This window comes from Coregonus clupeaformis, chromosome 21 (assembly GCF_020615455.1).
Source record: "Coregonus clupeaformis isolate EN_2021a chromosome 21, ASM2061545v1, whole genome shotgun sequence".
In the NCBI taxonomy this organism is placed as follows: Eukaryota; Metazoa; Chordata; class Actinopteri; order Salmoniformes; family Salmonidae; genus Coregonus; species Coregonus clupeaformis.
In genome coordinates this window covers 3,970,720-3,992,822 of record NC_059212.1, presented here as the reverse complement: position 1 = coordinate 3,992,822, position 22,103 = coordinate 3,970,720, and the positions used below count along the sequence as shown (strand labels likewise).

General features: G+C 38.8%; 1 protein-coding gene across 3 annotated transcripts in view; it reads right to left on the bottom strand.

The window, feature by feature from the left end:
* Nucleotides 1-22,103, bottom strand: part of gckr (glucokinase (hexokinase 4) regulator) — a 63,028-nt gene that overhangs the window by 13,217 nt on the left and 27,708 nt on the right. For 2 of the 3 annotated variants that reach the window (XM_041847275.1, XM_041847277.2), the window contains 8 exons: nt 6,330-6,396; nt 6,021-6,074; nt 5,825-5,919; nt 5,483-5,585; nt 2,919-3,037; nt 2,000-2,295; nt 1,672-1,748; nt 837-933 (listed from right to left, as the gene is read on the bottom strand). In XM_041847275.1, the coding sequence (XP_041703209.1) occupies nt 837-933; nt 1,672-1,748; nt 2,000-2,295; nt 2,919-3,037; nt 5,483-5,585; nt 5,825-5,919; nt 6,021-6,074; nt 6,330-6,396 (908 nt within the window). The remainder of the gene's footprint in view (nt 1-836; nt 934-1,671; nt 1,749-1,999; nt 2,296-2,918; nt 3,038-5,482; nt 5,586-5,824; nt 5,920-6,020; nt 6,075-6,329; nt 6,397-22,103) is intronic. The other variant, XM_041847276.1, reaches the window with a different exon arrangement.

Here is a 22,103-nt window from a genome sequence, read left to right as displayed (position 1 = left end):
CAGCAGCGTTGCAGTTCTTGACACACTTAAACCGGTGCGCCTAGAACCAACTACCAAACCTCGTTCAAAGGCACTTAAATATTTTGTCTTGCCCATTCACCATCTGAATGGCACACATACACAATCCATGTCTCAAGGCTTAAAAAGCCTTCTTTAACCTGTCTCCTCCCCTTCATCTACAGTGATTGAAGTGGACTTAACAAGTGACATCAATAAGGGATCATAGCTTTCACCTGGATTCACCTGGTCAATCTATGTCATGGAAAGAGCATGTGTTCCTAATGTTTTATCCACTCAGTGTACGTAAACATTAATGATGATTTGTGGACAAAGGTGATGGCTAAGGTGTCTTATTGGGAATTGTCAAATCTGACTTCTCTATGTAACCATCTATGGAAATTGTATTTCTGGACCGGGTGTCAGTTAAACTGCAGTACCGAAGCAAAACTGTAGGAGCAGTCGAAACCGTGCTTCCAGATTGGAACCCTGGCCCGTTGATTGGCCTCCACCACCGAAGCCACCAGCAGGATGTTCCTTTCTTTACGTCAAAGCCACAATGTTGGTATGTCAGTTTTTGATAAATGTAATTCAAATTGTAAAAATAGAAGTGTCTAATTATACTTTTTTTAATAAAAACTTTTGACTGTTTAGAAGGAATACAATCAATCTACGTTGTTAGATTAGTGAAATATATATCGTGCAACCTTTCATTTAAACGACACAACGCATAGAACCAAACACTCTGTAGACACCGTTTATGCCCACGTGATGGAAGTAACCTTGTCTAAGACCCAAGGACATGGGTTACTGCCCAGGCTTTAGCTCAGTGGGCTCACCATGACATGTGTACAGCAGTAGGACGGTGTCTCTGTCACTCACAGTAGGCAGAACCAGACCCACAAAGTCCTCATGGGCTATACAGAACTGGGGACCCTGGAAACACACACACACACAGACACACATACATACATACACACACACACAGACACACACACACACTGTTAGAAAATCTGGTAATAAAATAAGCGTGTCAGCTCTCTCGCACTGTGTAAAATATATTGCCCATGACTCATGGTCTCCTTTCTGCTGACATTTGGCTGGGCAGTCTTTTCTGCCTGATGATGAACGGGACTAAACTATTTATCCTGTAAACTCTGGAAACCTCTCTAAAGGCCATCAGGCCAGGTCACCAACAGCAGTACTGTACCAGTGATGTCACCAACAGCAGTACTGTACCAGTGATGTCACCAACAGCAGTACTGTACTAGTGATGTCACCAACAGTAGTACTGTACCAGTGATGTCACCAACAGCAATACTGTACCAGTGATGTCACCAACAGCAATACTGTACCAGTGATCTCACCAACAGCAGTACTGTACCAGTGATGTCACCAACAGTAGTACTGTACCAGTGATGTCACGAACAGCAAAACTGTACCAGTGATGTCACCAACAGTAATACTGTACCAGTGATGTCACCAACAGCAGTACTGTACCAGTGATGTCACCAACAGCAGTACTGTACCAGTGATGTCACCAACAGCAGTACTGTACCAGTGATGTCACCAACAGCAATACTGTACCAGTGATGTCACCAACAGTAGTACTGTACCAGTGATGTCACCAACAGTAGTACTGTACCAGTGATGTCACCAACAGCAGTACTGTACCAGTGGTGTGAGGTCTCCCTCTATGTTGTCCATGTCCTGGTATCCTCCACTGATGAAGCCTCGGATGTCCTCATAGTCTGACACACACACACACCCACACACCACACACACACACACACACATACCACACACAGAAACACAGACACACACACACACACAGACACACACACACACAGACACACACACACACACACACACACACACACACACACACACACACACAGTAATTTGGTATTTACTTCACAATCACTAACACACATCCACATGGTCTGTATCGTGTCCATGTATAAGTCCACTATCTCCCCTCCCTCTCCTCAAACACACTCACCTGCTCCGAAGGTAGGGATACATTCGCTGGCATCGAGGAGTCCCACTAAGCCCAGAGACCCCCAGGCCAGGTAACACACACGCCCACCACACTGCAAACTGAAACACACACAACCAAAGAACATGGGCAATCTCAGCATTTGAACCACAGTTGTTTGTCTGAAGTTGATGTCAGATGTTTGTCTGAAGTTGTCGTGCCTGAGTCCTGCGGTCTGTAGCAGTGTTGCTATCTGGTCACTGTGACTGTAGGTGATGCTATGGACTCGCTCATATTCTCTCATCCTGTCCAGGAGAACTCTGTAGAACACACACAGACAAACACACACACACACACACATAGATACACACACACAGACAAACACACACACACACACACACACACACACACACACACACACAGATACACACACACACACAGACAAACACACACACACACAGATACACACACAAACCCACACAGATACACACAGATACACACAGACACACACACACACACACAGATACACACACACACACACACACACACACACACACACACACACAGATACACATGGAAACACACACAGATACACACACAAACCCACACAGATACACACACACACAGATACACACAGAAACACACACAGATACACACAGAAACACACACAGATACACACAGACACACACACACAGATACACACACACACACACACACACACACACACACACAAATACACGCAGATACACACAGAAACACACACAGATACACACAGAAACACCCACAGATACACGCAGATACACACAGCACACACACAGATACACACACAGATACACACATGGCTGAAACACATTTTTTAGGATGTATTTCTGTGTTTTCAATATACTTAACGTGCGTGTTTGTGTGTTTGCAGGTGTGAGGGATGCGTGTGTGTGACTAAAACCTGTGTGTGACGTGTGTGTTGGTGAAGGCAGCTGTGTGTGCGGCCGTCAGGACAGTCTCCAGTAATATCTTGGTGGCACTGCCCCCCTTCATTCTGGAGGAACCACTGATGGCCTCGGGCTAGAACACACACGGGTCAGAGGTTAGGGATTAGAGGTCCATTGTCTTCAGTCAGAAAGCAGGATGGCCGTCGGCACTGATCTGTCTGATAACTAGTAAACATTCATGGGACAGAGCAACAGTAGCTTGGCTATACATGGTGTTATGTGTAACATAACTGATGTTCTGGAGGAAAGACCACACCTGAAACAATCAAACAATTTACAACTCCTCCCCTCCTGTTAATCAAACAATTACTACTCCCTCTCCTCGCCAATCAATGGCTGTATATATACTCACACAATAACAGTTCCTGTTATTGTAATCTGTTGTCACATTTCTCCTCCCTTCACCTCCCCTGTCTCCTCCCTCCACCACCCCTGTCTCCTCCCTTCACCTTCCCTGTCTCCTCCCTTCACCACCCCTGTCTCCTCCCTTCACCACCGCTGTCTCCTCCCTTCACCTTCCCTGTCTCCTCCCTTCACCTCCCCTGTCTCCTCCCTTCACCTTCCCTGTCTCCTCCCTTCACCACTCATGTCTCCTCCACCACCACTGTCTCCTCCCTTCACCACCGCTGTCTCCTCCCTTCACCTTCCCTGTCTCCTCCCTTCACCACTCATGTCTCCTCCACCTCCTCTGTCTCCTCCCTTCTCCACCCCTGTTTCCTCCCTTCACCTCCTCTGTCTCCTCCCTCCACCACCCCTGTCTCCTCCCTTCACCTCCCCTGTCTCCTCCCTTCACCACCCCTGTCTCCTCCCTTCACCACACCTGTCTCCTCCCTTCACCTCCCCTGTCTCCTCCCTTCACCACACCTGTCTCCTCCCTTCACCACCCCTGTCTCCTCCCTTCACCACCCCTGTCTCCTCCCTTCACCTCCCCTGTCTCCTCCCTTCACCACCCCTGTCTCCTCCCTTCACCTCCCCTGTCTCCTCCCTTCACCACCCCTGTCTCCTCCCTTCACCTCCCCTGTCTCCTCCCTTCACCACCCCTGTCTCCTCCCTTCACCTCCCCTGTCTCCTCCCTTCACCACCCCTGTCTCCTCCCTTCACCACCCCTGTCTCCTCCCTTCACCTCCCCTGTCTCTTCCCTTCACCTCCCCTGTCTCCTCCCTTCACCTCCCCTGTCTCCTCCCTTCACCACACCTGTTTCCTCCCTTCACCTCCCCTGTCTCCTCCCTTCACCACCCCTGTCTCCTCCCTTCACCTCCCCTGTCTCCTCCCTTCACCTCCCCTGTCTCCTCCCTTCACCACCCCTCTCCTCCCTCCACCACCCCTGTCTCCTCCCTTCACCTCCCCTGTCTCCTCCCTTCACCACCCCTGTCTCCTCCCTTCACCACCCCTGTCTCCTCCCTTCACCTCCCCTGTCTCTTCCCTTCACCTCCCCTGTCTCCTCCCTTCACCTCCCCTGTCTCCTCCCTTCACCACACCTGTTTCCTCCCTTCACCTCCCCTGTCTCCTCCCTTCACCACCCCTGTCTCCTCCCTTCACCTCCCCTGTCTCCTCCCTTCACCTCCCCTGTCTCCTCCCCTTCACCACCCCTCTCCTCCCTCCACCACCCCTGTCTCCTCCCTCCACCACCCCTGTCTCCTCCCTTCACCTCCCCTGTCTCCTCCCTTCACCACTCCTGTCTCCTCCCTTCACCACCACTGTCTCCTCCCTTCACCTCCCCTGTCTCCTCCCTTCACCTCCCCTGTCTCCTCCCTTCACCACCCCTGTCTCCTCCCTCCACCTCCCCTGTCTCCTCCCTTCACCTCCCCTATCTCCTCCCTTCACCTCTGCCCTTCTCTCTGTTTTTCCAGGGTCCATAAGGGGGATTAACTCCGAGAAGCAGAGACCTCCAGGACTCCCACCCCAACACTCAGAGTCTTCATCTCCCCCCTCCGATCTGCGATGACCAAGCAACATTCCTCCTGAACCATCAATATCCTTCAACCATCCGGAACCATCAAAATTCTTCAAGCATCCGGAGCATCAAGATCCTTCAGTCGTCCAGAGTCTTCCTCTCAATTCTGCAACACCATCTCTGACGAAGCCTACAAAGATGCTCTCATTCTACAACCACCTAACAATCATCAAACCTCATTCCAAGCTTGAGCTCATGTCTGCATGACGTAATTCTGCATTCGTACCTTGTAACATTTTCCTGCATTAAACCATCTCAAACATATATATGTTGAAGGTATGGTCTGTACCCAGTGAGTATGCTGTCATCCCATTGGAACATTTTTACCAGAAACTATAAATCTGTAGCTAATATTGAAGTTTCAGTCCTGAGCAAGTCTTAAATGAATGACCTAATCTAGCTAAGGAGTTTTGTGGTTGTAGGATCAGTATCTAGATGATCTAGCCGTCTACGACGTTATCCCGTAGGCCAAATGTTACAAAGTAGCGAGCCACAGTGCCAACTGTCAAAGTCGGCTACTGATCCTGGCAACACGTGTGGCGTTAGAATAACACAATCTGTTACCCCGACTGCTGGGTTGATGATGAATGCCCTTTGACCTCTCTGCTCCTCCATCCTCTGGACCACTTCCCTGAAGGTCAGACTGTAGCCTGGCATGGTCTCCCCCCTACACACACACACACACATACACACACACACACACACACACACACACACACACACACACACACACACACACACACACACACACACACACACACACACACACACACACACACACACAGACACACACACACACACACACACACACAGACACAGAAACGCATACACATGCAGAGTATAAAATCAGTATTGACACATAGGCTCTTCCCTTCTCAAACGCACACAAAACAAAGACGCACTGACCTGGCCTGTGTGACGGGGTTGAAGCCAACCAGTACAGGAGTGTAGATGTCAGGGTGTTTCAGACAGAAGTCCAGCTGTCCTGCTACGAATGGGGCCTAGAGGGGACACACACACAAGAGTGATACAATGAAGCAGAAGATTGGACAACAGTTGTTGACTGGATCTTTTGTATTGGACAGAAGGCAGAGTAACGTACAGACAGGCCACAGGAAATGCCGATGAACAGGACATGCCTCTTTCCTTCACAGAGCTGAGCCGGAGAAAAGAGAGATATATAGAGATAGAGAGAGAGATGGGAGGGGGGGGAGAGAGAGAGATGGGGGGGGAGAGAGAGATGGGGGGAGAGAGTGAGTGAGTGAGTGAGTGAGTGAGTGAGTGAGTGAGTGAGTGAGTGAGTGAATGAGAGAAAAAGAGAGAAACCTACATATGAAATTCATTTTATTCAGGTGAATTTAAACATTATCCCAATTTTAGACCACACCCCTCCCCATCCCTGACTCCTGACCTTCTCCAGTGTGAGCATGCCTAGTTTGGGGTCATCCTCTGGTGCCTCCTGGGATGTGAGCAGGGCTCTACAGAAACACAGAGAGAACAAAGACCTTAGAAAACACAACATTAAACACAATATTAAACACAACATTAAACACACAACATTAAACACACAACATTGAACACAGAACATTAAACACAACATTAAACACACAATATTAAACACACAACATTAAACACAACATTAAACACAACATTAAATACAACATTAAACACACAACATTAAACACAACATTAAACAGACAACATTAAACACACAACATTAAACACACAACATTGAACACAGAACATTAAACACAACATTAAACACAACATTAAACACACAACATTAAACACACAACATTAAACACAACATTAAACACAACATTAAACACACAACATTAAACACAACATTAAACACAACATTAAATACAACATTAAACACACAACATTAAACACAACATTAAACAGACAACATTAAACACAACATTAAACACAACACTAAACACACAACATTAAACACAACATTAAACACACAACATTAAACACAACATTAAACACACAACATTAAACACAACATTAAACAGACAACATTAAACACAACATTAAACAGACAACATTAAACACACAACATTAAACACAACATTAAACACACAACATTAAACACACAACATTAAACACACAACATTAAACACAACATTAAACACAACATTAAACACACAACATTAAACACAACATTAAACACAACATTAAACACAACATTAAAAACACAACATTAAACACACAACATTAAACACACAACATTAAATACACAACATTAAACACAACATTAAACACAACATTAAACACACAACATTAAACACAACATTAAACACAGAACATTAAACACAACATTAAACACATAACATTAAACACATAACATTAAACACACAACATTAAACACAACATTAAACACAACATTAAACACAGAACATTAAACACAACATTAAACACATAACATTAAACACACAACATTAAACACAGAACATTAAACACAACATTAAACACACAACATTAAACACAACATTAAACACAACATTAAACACAACATTAAACACACAACATTAAACACAACATTAAACACAACATTAAACACACAACATTAAACACACAACATTAAATACACAACATTAAACACAACATTAAACACAACATTAAACACACAACATTAAACACAGAACATTAAACACAACATTAAACACACAACATAAACACAACATGACACAGAACATAGTCTCTATAGATAACACAACATGACACAGAACATAGTCTCTATAGATAACACAACGTGACACAGAACATAGTCTCTATAGATAACACAACATGACACAGAACATAGTCTCTATAGATAACACAACGTGACACAGAACATAGTCTCTATAGATAACACAACATGACACAGAACATAGTCTCTATAGATAACACAACATGACACAGAACATAGTCTCTATAGATAACACAACGTGACACAGAACATAGTCTCTATAGATAACACAACATGACACAGAACATAGTCTCTATAGATAACACAACATGACACAGAACATAGTCTCTATAGATAACACAACATGACACAGAACATAGTCTCTATAGATAACACAACATGACACAGAACATAGTCTCTATAGATAACACAACATGACACAGAACATAGTCTCTATAGATAACACAACATGACACAGAACATAGTCTCTATAGATAACACAACATGACACAGAACATAGTCTCTATAGATAACACAACATGACACAGAACATAGTCTCTATAGATAACACAACATGACACAGAACATAGTCTCTATAGATAACACAACATGACACAGAACATAGTCTCTATAGATAACACAACATGACACAGAACATAGTCTCTATAGATAACACAACGTGACACAGAACATAGTCTCTATAGATAACACAACATGACACAGAACATAGTCTCTATAGATAACACAACATGACACAGAACATAGTCTCTATAGATAACACAACATGACACAGAACATAGTCTCTATAGATAACACAACATGACACAGAACATAGTCTCTATAGATAACACAACATGACACAGAACATAGTCTCTATAGATAACACAACATGACACAGAACATAGTCTCTATAGATAACACAACATGACACAGAACATAGTCTCTATAGATAACACAACATGACACAGAACATAGTCTCTATAGATAACACAACATGACACAGAACATAGTCTCTATAGATAACACAACATGACACAGAACATAGTCTCTATAGATAACACAACATGACACAGAACATAGTCTCTATAGATAACACAACATGACACATAACATAGTCTCTATAGATAACACAACGTGACACAGAACATAGTCTCTATAGATAACACAACATGACACAGAACATAGTCTCTATAGATAACACAACATGACACAGAACATAGTCTCTATAGATAACACAACGTGACACAGAACATAGTCTCTATAGATAACACAACATGACACAGAACATAGTCTCTATAGATAACACAACATGACACAGAACATAGTCTCTATAGATAACACAACATGACACAGAACATAGTCTCTATAGATAACACAACGTGACACAGAACATAGTCTCTATAGATAACAAAACATGACACAGAACATAGTCTCTATAGATAACACAACATGACACATAACATAGTCTCTATAGATAACACAACATGACACAGAACATAGTCTCTATAGATAACACAACATGACACAGAACATAGTCTCTATAGATAACACAACGTGACACAGAACATAGTCTCTATAGATAACACAACATGACACAGAACATAGTCTCTATAGATAACACAACATGACACAGAACATAGTCTCTATAGATAACACAACATGACACAGAACATAGTCTCTATAGATAACACAACGTGACACAGAACATAGTCTCTATAGATAACACAACGTGACACAGAACATAGTCTCTATAGATAACACAACATGACACAGAACATAGTCTCTATAGATAACACAACATGACACAGAACATAGTCTCTATAGATAACACAACATGACACAGAACATAGTCTCTATAGATAACACAACATGACACAGAACATAGTCTCTATAGATAACACAACATGACACAGAACATAGTCTCTATAGATAACACAACATGACACAGAACATAGTCTCTATAGATAACACAACATGACACAGAACATAGTCTCTATAGATAACACAACGTGACACAGAACATAGTCTCTATAGATAACACAACATGACACAGAACATAGTCTCTATAGATAACACAACATGACACAGAACATAGTCTCTATAGATAACACAACATGACACAGAACATAGTCTCTATAGATAACACAACATGACACAGAACATAGTCTCTATAGATAACACAACATGACACAGAACATAGTCTCTATAGATAACACAACGTGACACAGAACATAGTCTCTATAGATAACACAACATGACACAGAACATAGTCTCTATAGATAACACAACATGACACAGAACATAGTCTCTATAGATAACACAACGTGACACAGAACATAGTCTCTATAGATAACACAACGTGACACAGAACATAGTCTCTATAGATAACACAACGTGACACAGAACATATTCTCTATAGATAACACAACGTGACACAGAACATAGTCTCTATAGATAACACAACATGACACATAACATAGGTCTCTATAGATAACACAACGTGACACAGAACATAGTCTCTATAGATAACACAACATGACACAGAACATAGTCTCTATAGATAACACAACATGACACAGAACATAGTCTCTATAGATAACACAACATGACACAGAACATAGTCTCTATAGATAACACAACATGACACAGAACATAGTCTCTATAGATAACACAACATGACACAGAACATAGTCTCTATAGATAACACAACATGACACAGAACATAGTCTCTATAGATAACACAACATGACACAGAACATAGTCTCTATAGATAACACAACGTGACACAGAACATAGTCTCTATAGATAACACAACATGACACAGAACATAGTCTCTATAGATAACACAACATGACACAGAACATAGTCTCTATAGATAACACAACATGACACAGAACATAGTCTCTATAGATAACACAACATGACACAGAACATAGTCTCTATAGATAACACAACATGACACAGAACATAGTCTCTATAGATAACACAACATGACACAGAACATAGTCTCTATAGATAACACAACATGACACAGAACATAGTCTCTATAGATAACACAACGTGACACAGAACATAGTCTCTATAGATAACACAACATGACACAGAACATAGTCTCTATAGATAACACAACATGACACAGAACATAGTCTCTATAGATAACACAACGTGACACAGAACATAGTCTCTATAGATAACACAACATGACACAGAACATAGTCTCTATAGATAACACAACATGACACAGAACATAGTCTCTATAGATAACACAACATGACACAGAACATAGTCTCTATAGATAACACAACGTGACACAGAACATAGTCTCTATAGATAACACAACGTGACACAGAACATAGTCTCTATAGATAACACAACGTGACACAGAACATAGTCTCTATAGATAACACAACATGACACAGAACATAGTCTCTATAGATAACACAACATGACACAGAACATAGTCTCTATAGATAACACAACATGACACAGAACATAGTCTCTATAGATAACACAACGTGACACAGAACATAGTCTCTATAGATAACACAACATGACACAGAACATAGTCTCTATAGATAACACAACGTGACACAGAACATAGTCTCTATAGATAACACAACGTGACACAGAACATAGTCTCTATAGATAACACAACATGACACAGAACATAGTCTCTATAGATAACACAACGTGACACAGAACATAGTCTCTATAGATAACACAACATGACACAGAACATAGTCTCTATAGATAACACAACGTGACACAGAACATAGTCTCTATAGATAACACAACATGACACAGAACATAGTCTCTATAGATAACACAACATGACACAGAACATAGTCTCTATAGATAACACAACATGACACAGAACATAGTCTCTATAGATAACACAACATGACACAGAACATAGTCTCTATAGATAACACAACATGACACAGAACATAGTCTCTATAGATAACACAACATGACACAGAACATAGTCTCTATAGATAACACAACGTGACACAGAACATAGTCTCTATAGATAACACAACATGACACAGAACATAGTCTCTATAGATAACACAACATGACACAGAACATAGTCTCTATAGATAACACAACGTGACACAGAACATAGTCTCTATAGATAACACAACATGACACAGAACATAGTCTCTATAGATAACACAACGTGACACAGAACATAGTCTCTATAGATAACACAACATGACACAGAACATAGGGTCTCTATAGATAACACAACATGACACAGAACATAGTCTCTATAGATAACACAACATGACACAGAACATAGTCTCTATAGATAACACAACATGACACAGAACATAGTCTCTATAGATAACACAACGTGACACAGAACATAGTCTCTATAGATAACACAACATGACACAGAACATAGTCTCTATAGATAACACAACATGACACAGAACATAGGTCTCTATAGATAACACAACATGACACAGAACATAGTCTCTATAGATAACACAACATGACACAGAACATAGTCTCTATAGATAACACAACATGACACAGAACATAGTCTCTATAGATAACACAACATGACACAGAACATAGTCTCTATAGATAACACAACATGACACAGAACATAGTCTCTATAGATAACACAACATGACACAGAACATAGTCTCTATAGATAACACAACATGACACAGAACATAGTCTCTATAGATAACACAACATGACACAGAACATAGTCTCTATAGATAACACAACATGACACAGAACATAGTCTCTATAGATAACACAACGTGACACAGAACATAGTCTCTATAGATAACACAACATGACACAGAACATAGTCTCTATAGATAACACAACATGACACAGAACATAGTCTCTATAGATAACACAACGTGACACAGAACATAGTCTCTATAGATAACACAACATGACACAGAACATAGTCTCTATAGATAACACAACATGACACAGAACATAGTCTCTATAGATAACACAACATGACACAGAACATAGTCTCTATAGATAACACAACGTGACACAGAACATAGTCTCTATAGATAACACAACATGACACAGAACATAGTCTCTATAGATAACACAACATGACACAGAACATAGTCTCTATAGATAACACAACGTGACACAGAACATAGTCTCTATAGATAACACAACATGACACAGAACATAGTCTCTATAGATAACACAACATGACACAGAACATAGTCTCTATAGATAACACAACATGACACAGAACATAGTCTCTATAGATAACACAACATGACACAGAACATAGTCTCTATAGATAACACAACATGACACAGAACATAGTCTCTATAGATAACACAACATGACACAGAACATAGTCTCTATAGATAACACAACGTGACACAGAACATAGTCTCTATAGATAACACAACATGACACAGAACATAGTCTCTATAGATAACACAACATGACACAGAACATAGTCTCTATAGATAACACAACATGACACAGAACATAGTCTCTATAGATAACACAACATGACACAGAACATAGTCTCTATAGATAACACAACATGACACAGAACATAGTCTCTATAGATAACACAACATGACACAGAACATAGTCTCTATAGATAACACAACATGACACAGAACATAGTCTCTATAGATAACACAACATGACACAGAACATAGTCTCTATAGATAACACAACATGACACAGAACATAGTCTCTATAGATAACACAACATGACACAGAACATAGTCTCTATAGATAACACAACATGACACAGAACATAGTCTCTATAGATAACACAACATGACACAGAACATAGTCTCTATAGATAACACAACATGACACAGAACATAGGTCTCTATAGATAACACAACATGACACAGAACATAGTCTCTATAGATAACACAACATGACACAGAACATAGTCTCTATAGATAACACAACATGACACAGAACATAGTCTCTATAGATAACACAACATGACACAGAACATAGTCTCTATAGATAACACAACATGACACAGAACATAGTCTCTATAGATAACACAACATGACACAGAACATAGTCTCTATAGATAACACAACATGACACAGAACATAGTCTCTATAGATAACACAACATGACACAGAACATAGTCTCTATAGATAACACAACATGACACAGAACATAGTCTCTATAGATAACACAACATGACACAGAACATAGTCTCTATAGATAACACAACGTGACACAGAACATAGTCTCTATAGATAACACAACGTGACACAGAACATAGTCTCTATAGATAACACAACATGACACAGAACATAGTCTCTATAGATAACACAACATGACACAGAACATAGTCTCTATAGATAACACAACATGACACAGAACATAGTCTCTATAGATAACACAACATGACACAGAACATAGTCTCTATAGATAACACAACATGACACAGAACATAGTCTCTATAGATAACACAACGTGACACAGAACATAGTCTCTATAGATAACACAACATGACACAGAACATAGTCTCTATAGATAACACAACATGACACAGAACATAGTCTCTATAGATAACACAACATGACACAGAACATAGTCTCTATAGATAACACAACATGACACAGAACATAGTCTCTATAGATAACACAACATGACACAGAACATAGTCTCTATAGATAACACAACATGACACAGAACATAGTCTCTATAGATAACACAACATGACACAGAACATAGTCTCTATAGATAACACAACATGACACAGAACATAGTCTCTATAGATAACACAACATGACACAGAACATAGTCTCTATAGATAACACAACATGACACAGAACATAGTCTCTATAGATAACACAACATGACACAGAACATAGTCTCTATAGATAACACAACATGACACAGAACATAGTCTCTATAGATAACACAACATGACACAGAACATAGTCTCTATAGATAACACAACATGACACAGAACATAGTCTCTATAGATAACACAACATGACACAGAACATAGTCTCTATAGATAACACAACATGACACAGAACATAGTCTCTATAGATAACACAACATGACACAGAACATAGTCTCTATAGATAACACAACATGACACAGAACATAGTCTCTATAGATAACACAACGTGACACAGAACATAGTCTCTATAGATAACACAACATGACACAGAACATAGTCTCTATAGATAACACAACATGACACAGAACATAGTCTCTATAGATAACACAACATGACACAGAACATAGTCTCTATAGATAACACAACATGACACAGAACATAGTCTCTATAGATAACACAACATGACACAGAACATGGTCTCTATAGATAACACAACATGACACAGAACATAGTCTCTATAGATAACACAACATGACACAGAACATAGTCTCTATAGATAACACAACGTGACACAGAACATAGTCTCTATAGATAACACAACATGACACAGAACATAGGTCTCTATAGATAACACAACATGACACAGAACATAGTCTCTATAGATAACACAACATGACACAGAACATAGTCTCTATAGATAACACAACGTGACACAGAACATAGTCTCTATAGATAACACAACATGACACAGAACATAGGTCTCTATAGATAACACAACATGACACAGAACATAGTCTCTATAGATAACACAACATGACACAGAACATAGTCTCTATAGATAACACAACATGACACAGAACATAGTCTCTATAGATAACACAACATGACACAGAACATAGTCTCTATAGATAACACAACATGACACAGAACATAGTCTCTAGTGATAACACAACGTGACACATAACATAGTCTCTAGAGATAACACAACATGACACAGAACATAGTCTCTATAGATAACACAACATGACACAGAACATAGTCTCTATAGATAACACAACATGACACAGAACATAGTCTCTATAGATAACACAACATGACACAGAACATAGTCTCTATAGATAACACAACATGACACAGAACATAGTCTCTATAGATAACACAACATGACACAGAACATAGTCTCTATAGATAACACAACATGACACAGAACATAGTCTCTATAGATAACACAACATGACACAGAACATAGTCTCTATAGATAACACAACATGACACAGAACATAGTCTCTATAGATAACACAACATGACACAGAACATAGTCTCTATAGATAACACAACATGACACAGAACATAGTCTCTATAGATAACACAACATGACACAGAACATAGTCTCTATAGATAACACAACGTGACACAGAACATAGTCTCTATAGATAACACAACGTGACACAGAACATAGTCTCTATAGATAACACAACATGACACAGAACATAGGTCTCTATAGATAACACAACATGACACAGAACATAGTCTCTATAGATAACACAACATGACACAGAACATAGTCTCTATAGATAACACAACATGACACAGAACATAGTCTCTATAGATAACACAACATGACACAGAACATAGTCTCTATAGATAACACAACATGACACAGAACATAGTCTCTATAGATAACACAACATGACACAGAACATAGTCTCTATAGATAACACAACATGACACAGAACATAGTCTCTATAGATAACACAACATGACACAGAACATAGTCTCTATAGATAACACAACATGACACAGAACATAGTCTCTATAGATAACACAACATGACACAGAACATAGTCTCTATAGATAACACAACATGACACAGAACATAGTCTCTATAGATAACACAACGTGACACAGAACATAGTCTCTATAGATAACACAACATGACACAGAACATAGTCTCTATAGATAACACAACGTGACACAGAACATAGTCTCTATAGATAACACAACATGACACAGAACATAGGTCTCTATAGATAACACAACATGACACAGAACATAGTCTCTATAGATAACACAACATGACACAGAACATAGTCTCTATAGATAACACAACATGACACAGAACATAGTCTCTATAGATAACACAACATGACACAGAACATAGTCTCTATAGATAACACAACATGACACAGAACATAGTCTCTATAGATAACACAACATGACACAGAACATAGTCTCTATAGATAACACAACATGACACAGAACATAGGGCTCTATAGATAACACAACATGACACAGAACATAGTCTCTATAGATAACACAACATGACACAGAACATAGGGCTCTATAGATAACACAACATGACACAGAACATAGTCTCTATAGATAACACAACATGACACAGAACATAGTCTCTATAGATAACACAACATGACACAGAACATAGTCTCTATAGATAACACAACGTGACACAGAACATAGTCTCTATAGATAACACAACATGACACAGAACATAGTCTCTATAGATAACACAACATGACACAGAACATAGTCTCTATAGATAACACAACATGACACAGAACATAGTCTCTATAGATAACACAACATGACACAGAACATAGTCTCTATAGATAACACAACATGACACAGAACATAGTCTCTATAGATAACACAACATGACACAGAACATAGTCTCTATAGATAACACAACATGACACAGAACATAGTCTCTATAGATAACACAACATGACACAGAACATAGGGCTCTATAGATAACACAACATGACACAGAACATAGTCTCTATAGATAACACAACATGACACAGAACATAGTCTCTATAGATAACACAACATGACACAGAACATAGTCTCTATAGATAACACAACATGACACAGAACATAGTCTCTATAGATAACACAACATGACACAGAACATAGTCTCTATAGATAACACAACGTGACACAGAACATAGTCTCTATAGATAACACAACATGACACAGAACATAGTCTCTATAGATAACACAACATGACACAGAACATAGTCTCTATAGATAACACAACATGACACAGAACATAGGCTCTATAGATAACACAACATGACACAGAACATAGTCTCTATAGATAACACAACATGACACAGAACATAGTCTCTATAGATAACACAACATGACACAGAACATAGTCTCTATAGATAACACAACGTGACACAGAACATAGTCTCTATAGATAACACAACGTGACACAGAACATAGTCTCTATAGATAACACAACATGACACAGAACATAGTCTCTATAGATAACACAACATGACACAGAACATAGTCTCTATAGATAACACAACGTGACACAGAACATAGGCTCTATAGATAACACAACATGACACAGAACATAGTCTCTATAGATAACACAACATGACACAGAACATAGTCTCTATAGATAACACAACATGACACAGAACATAGTCTCTATAGATAACACAACATGACACAGAACATAGTCTCTATAGATAACACAACATGACACAGAACATAGTCTCTATAGATAACACAACATGACACAGAACATAGTCTCTATAGATAACACAACATGACACAGAACATAGTCTCTATAGATAACACAACATGACACAGAACATAGTCTCTATAGATAACACAACATGACACAGAACATAGTCTCTATAGATAACACAACATGACACAGAACATAGTCTCTATAGATAACACAACATGACACAGAACATAGTCTCTATAGATAACACAACGTGACACAGAACATAGTCTCTATAGATAACACAACATGACACAGAACATAGTCTCTATAGATAACACAACATGACACAGAACATAGTCTCTATAGATAACACAACATGACACAGAACATAGTCTCTATAGATAACACAACATGACACAGAACATAGTCTCTATAGATAACACAACATGACACAGAACATAGTCTCTATAGATAACACAACATGACACAGAACCTAGTCTCTATAGATAACACAACATGACACAGAACATAGTCTCTATAGATAACACAACGTGACACAGAACATAGTCTCTATAGATAACACAACATGACACAGAACATAGTCTCTATAGATAACACAACATGACACAGAACATAGTCTCTATAGATAACACAACGTGACACAGAACATAGTCTCTATAGATAACACAACATGACACAGAACATAGGGCTCTATAGATAACACAACATGACACAGAACATAGTCTCTATAGATAACACAACATGACACAGAACATAGTCTCTATAGATAACACAACATGACACAGAACATAGTCTCTATAGATAACACAACGTGACACAGAACATAGTCTCTATAGATAACACAACATGACACAGAACATAGTCTCTATAGATAACACAACATGACACAGAACATAGTCTCTATAGATAACACAACATGACACAGAACATAGTCTCTATAGATAACACAACATGACACAGAACATAGTCTCTATAGATAACACAACATGACACAGAACATAGTCTCTATAGATAACACAACATGACACAGAACATAGTCTCTATAGATAACACAACATGACACAGAACATAGTCTCTATAGATAACACAACATGACACAGAACATAGTCTCTATAGATAACACAACATGACACAGAACATAGTCTCTATAGATAACACAACATGACACAGAACATAGGGCTCTATAGATAACACAACATGACACAGAACATAGTCTCTATAGATAACACAACGTGACACAGAACATAGTCTCTATAGATAACACAACATGACACAGAACATAGTCTCTATAGATAACACAACATGACACAGAACATAGTCTCTATAGATAACACAACATGACACAGAACATAGTCTCTATAGATAACACAACGTGACACAGAACATAGTCTCTATAGATAACACAACATGACACAGAACATAGTCTCTATAGATAACACAACATGACACATAACATAGTCTCTATAGATAACACAACGTGACACATAACATAGGGCTCTATAGATAACACAACGTGACACAGAACATAGTCTCTATAGATAACACAACGTGACACAGAACATAGTCTCTATAGATAACACAACGTGACACAGAACATAGTCTCTATAGATAACACAACGTGACACAGAACATAGTCTCTATAGATAACACAACGTGACACAGAACATAGTCTCTATAGATAACACAACATGACACAGAACATAGTCTCTATAGATAACACAACATGACACAGAACATAGTCTCTATAGATAACACAACATGACACAGAACATAGTCTCTATAGATAACACAACATGACACAGAACATAGGGCTCTATAGATAACACAACGTGACACAGAACATAGTCTCTATAGATAACACAACATGACACAGAACATAGTCTCTATAGATAACACAACATGACACAGAACATAGTCTCTATAGATAACACAACATGACACAGAACATAGTCTCTATAGATAACACAACATGACACAGAACATAGTCTCTATAGATAACACAACATGACACAGAACATAGTCTCTATAGATAACACAACATGACACAGAACATAGTCTCTATAGATAACACAACATGACACAGAACATAGTCTCTATAGATAACACAACATGACACAGAACATAGTCTCTATAGATAACACAACATGACACAGAACATAGTCTCTATAGATAACACAACATGACACAGAACATAGTCTCTATAGATAACACAACATGACACAGAACATAGTCTCTATAGATAACACAACATGACACAGAACATAGTCTCTATAGATAACACAACATGACACAGAACATAGTCTCTATAGATAACACAACGTGACACAGAACATAGTCTCTATAGATAACACAACATGACACAGAACATAGTCTCTATAGATAACACAACATGACACAGAACATAGTCTCTATAGATAACACAACGTGACACAGAACATAGTCTCTATAGATAACACAACATGACACAGAACATAGTCTCTATAGATAACACAACGTGACACAGAACATAGTCTCTATAGATAACACAACATGACACAGAACATAGTCTCTATAGATAACACAACATGACACAGAACATAGTCTCTATAGATAACACAACATGACACAGAACATAGTCTCTATAGATAACACAACATGACACATAACATAGGGCTCTATAGATAACACAACATGACACAGAACATAGTCTCTATAGATAACACAAGATGACACAGAACATAGTCTCTATAGATAACACAACATGACACATAACATAGTCTCTATAGATAACACAACGTGACACAGAACATAGTCTCTATAGATAACACAACATGACACAGAACATAGTCTCTATAGATAACACAACATGACACAGAACATAGTCTCTATAGATAACACAACATGACACAGAACATAGTCTCTATAGATAACACAACATGACACAGAACATAGTCTCTATAGATAACACAACGTGACACAGAACATAGTCTCTATAGATAACACAACATGACACAGAACATAGTCTCTATAGATAACACAACATGACACAGAACATAGTCTCTATAGATAACACAACATGACACAGAACATAGTCTCTATAGATAACACAACATGACACAGAACATAGTCTCTATAGATAACACAACATGACACAGAACATAGTCTCTATAGATAACACAACATGACACAGAACATAGTCTCTATAGATAACACAACGTGACACAGAACATAGTCTCTATAGATAACACAACGTGACACAGAACATAGTCTCTATAGATAACACAACGTGACACAGAACATAGTCTCTATAGATAACACAACATGACACAGAACATGGTCTCTATAGATAACACAACGTGACACAGAACATGGTCTCTATAGATAACACAACGTGACACAGAACATAGTCTCTATAGATAACACAACGTGACACAGAACATAGTCTCTATAGATAACACAACATGACACAGAACATAGTCTCTATAGATAACACAACATGACACATAACATAGGGCTCTATAGATAACACAACGTGACAAAGAACATAGTCTCTATAGATAACACAACGTGACACAGAACATAGTCTCTATAGATAACACAACGTGACACAGAACATAGTCTCTATAGATAACACAACATGACACAGAACATAGTCTCTATAGATAACACAACATGACACAGAACATAGTCTCTATAGATAACACAACGTGACACAGAACATAGTCTCTATAGATAACACAACGTGACACAGAACATAGTCTCTATAGATAACACAACATGACACAGAACATAGTCTCTATAGATAACACAACATGACACAGAACATAGTCTCTATAGATAACACAACATGACACAGAACATAGTCTCTATAGATAACACAACATGACACAGAACATAGTCTCTATAGATAACACAACGTGACACAGAACATAGTCTCTATAGATAACACAACATGACACAGAACATAGTCTCTATAGATAACACAACATGACACAGAACATAGTCTCTATAGATAACACAACATGACACAGAACATAGTCTCTATAGATAACACAACATGACACAGAACATAGTCTCTATAGATAACACAACGTGACACAGAACATAGTCTCTATAGATAACACAACATGACACAGAACATAGTCTCTATAGATAACACAACATGACACAGAACATAGTCTCT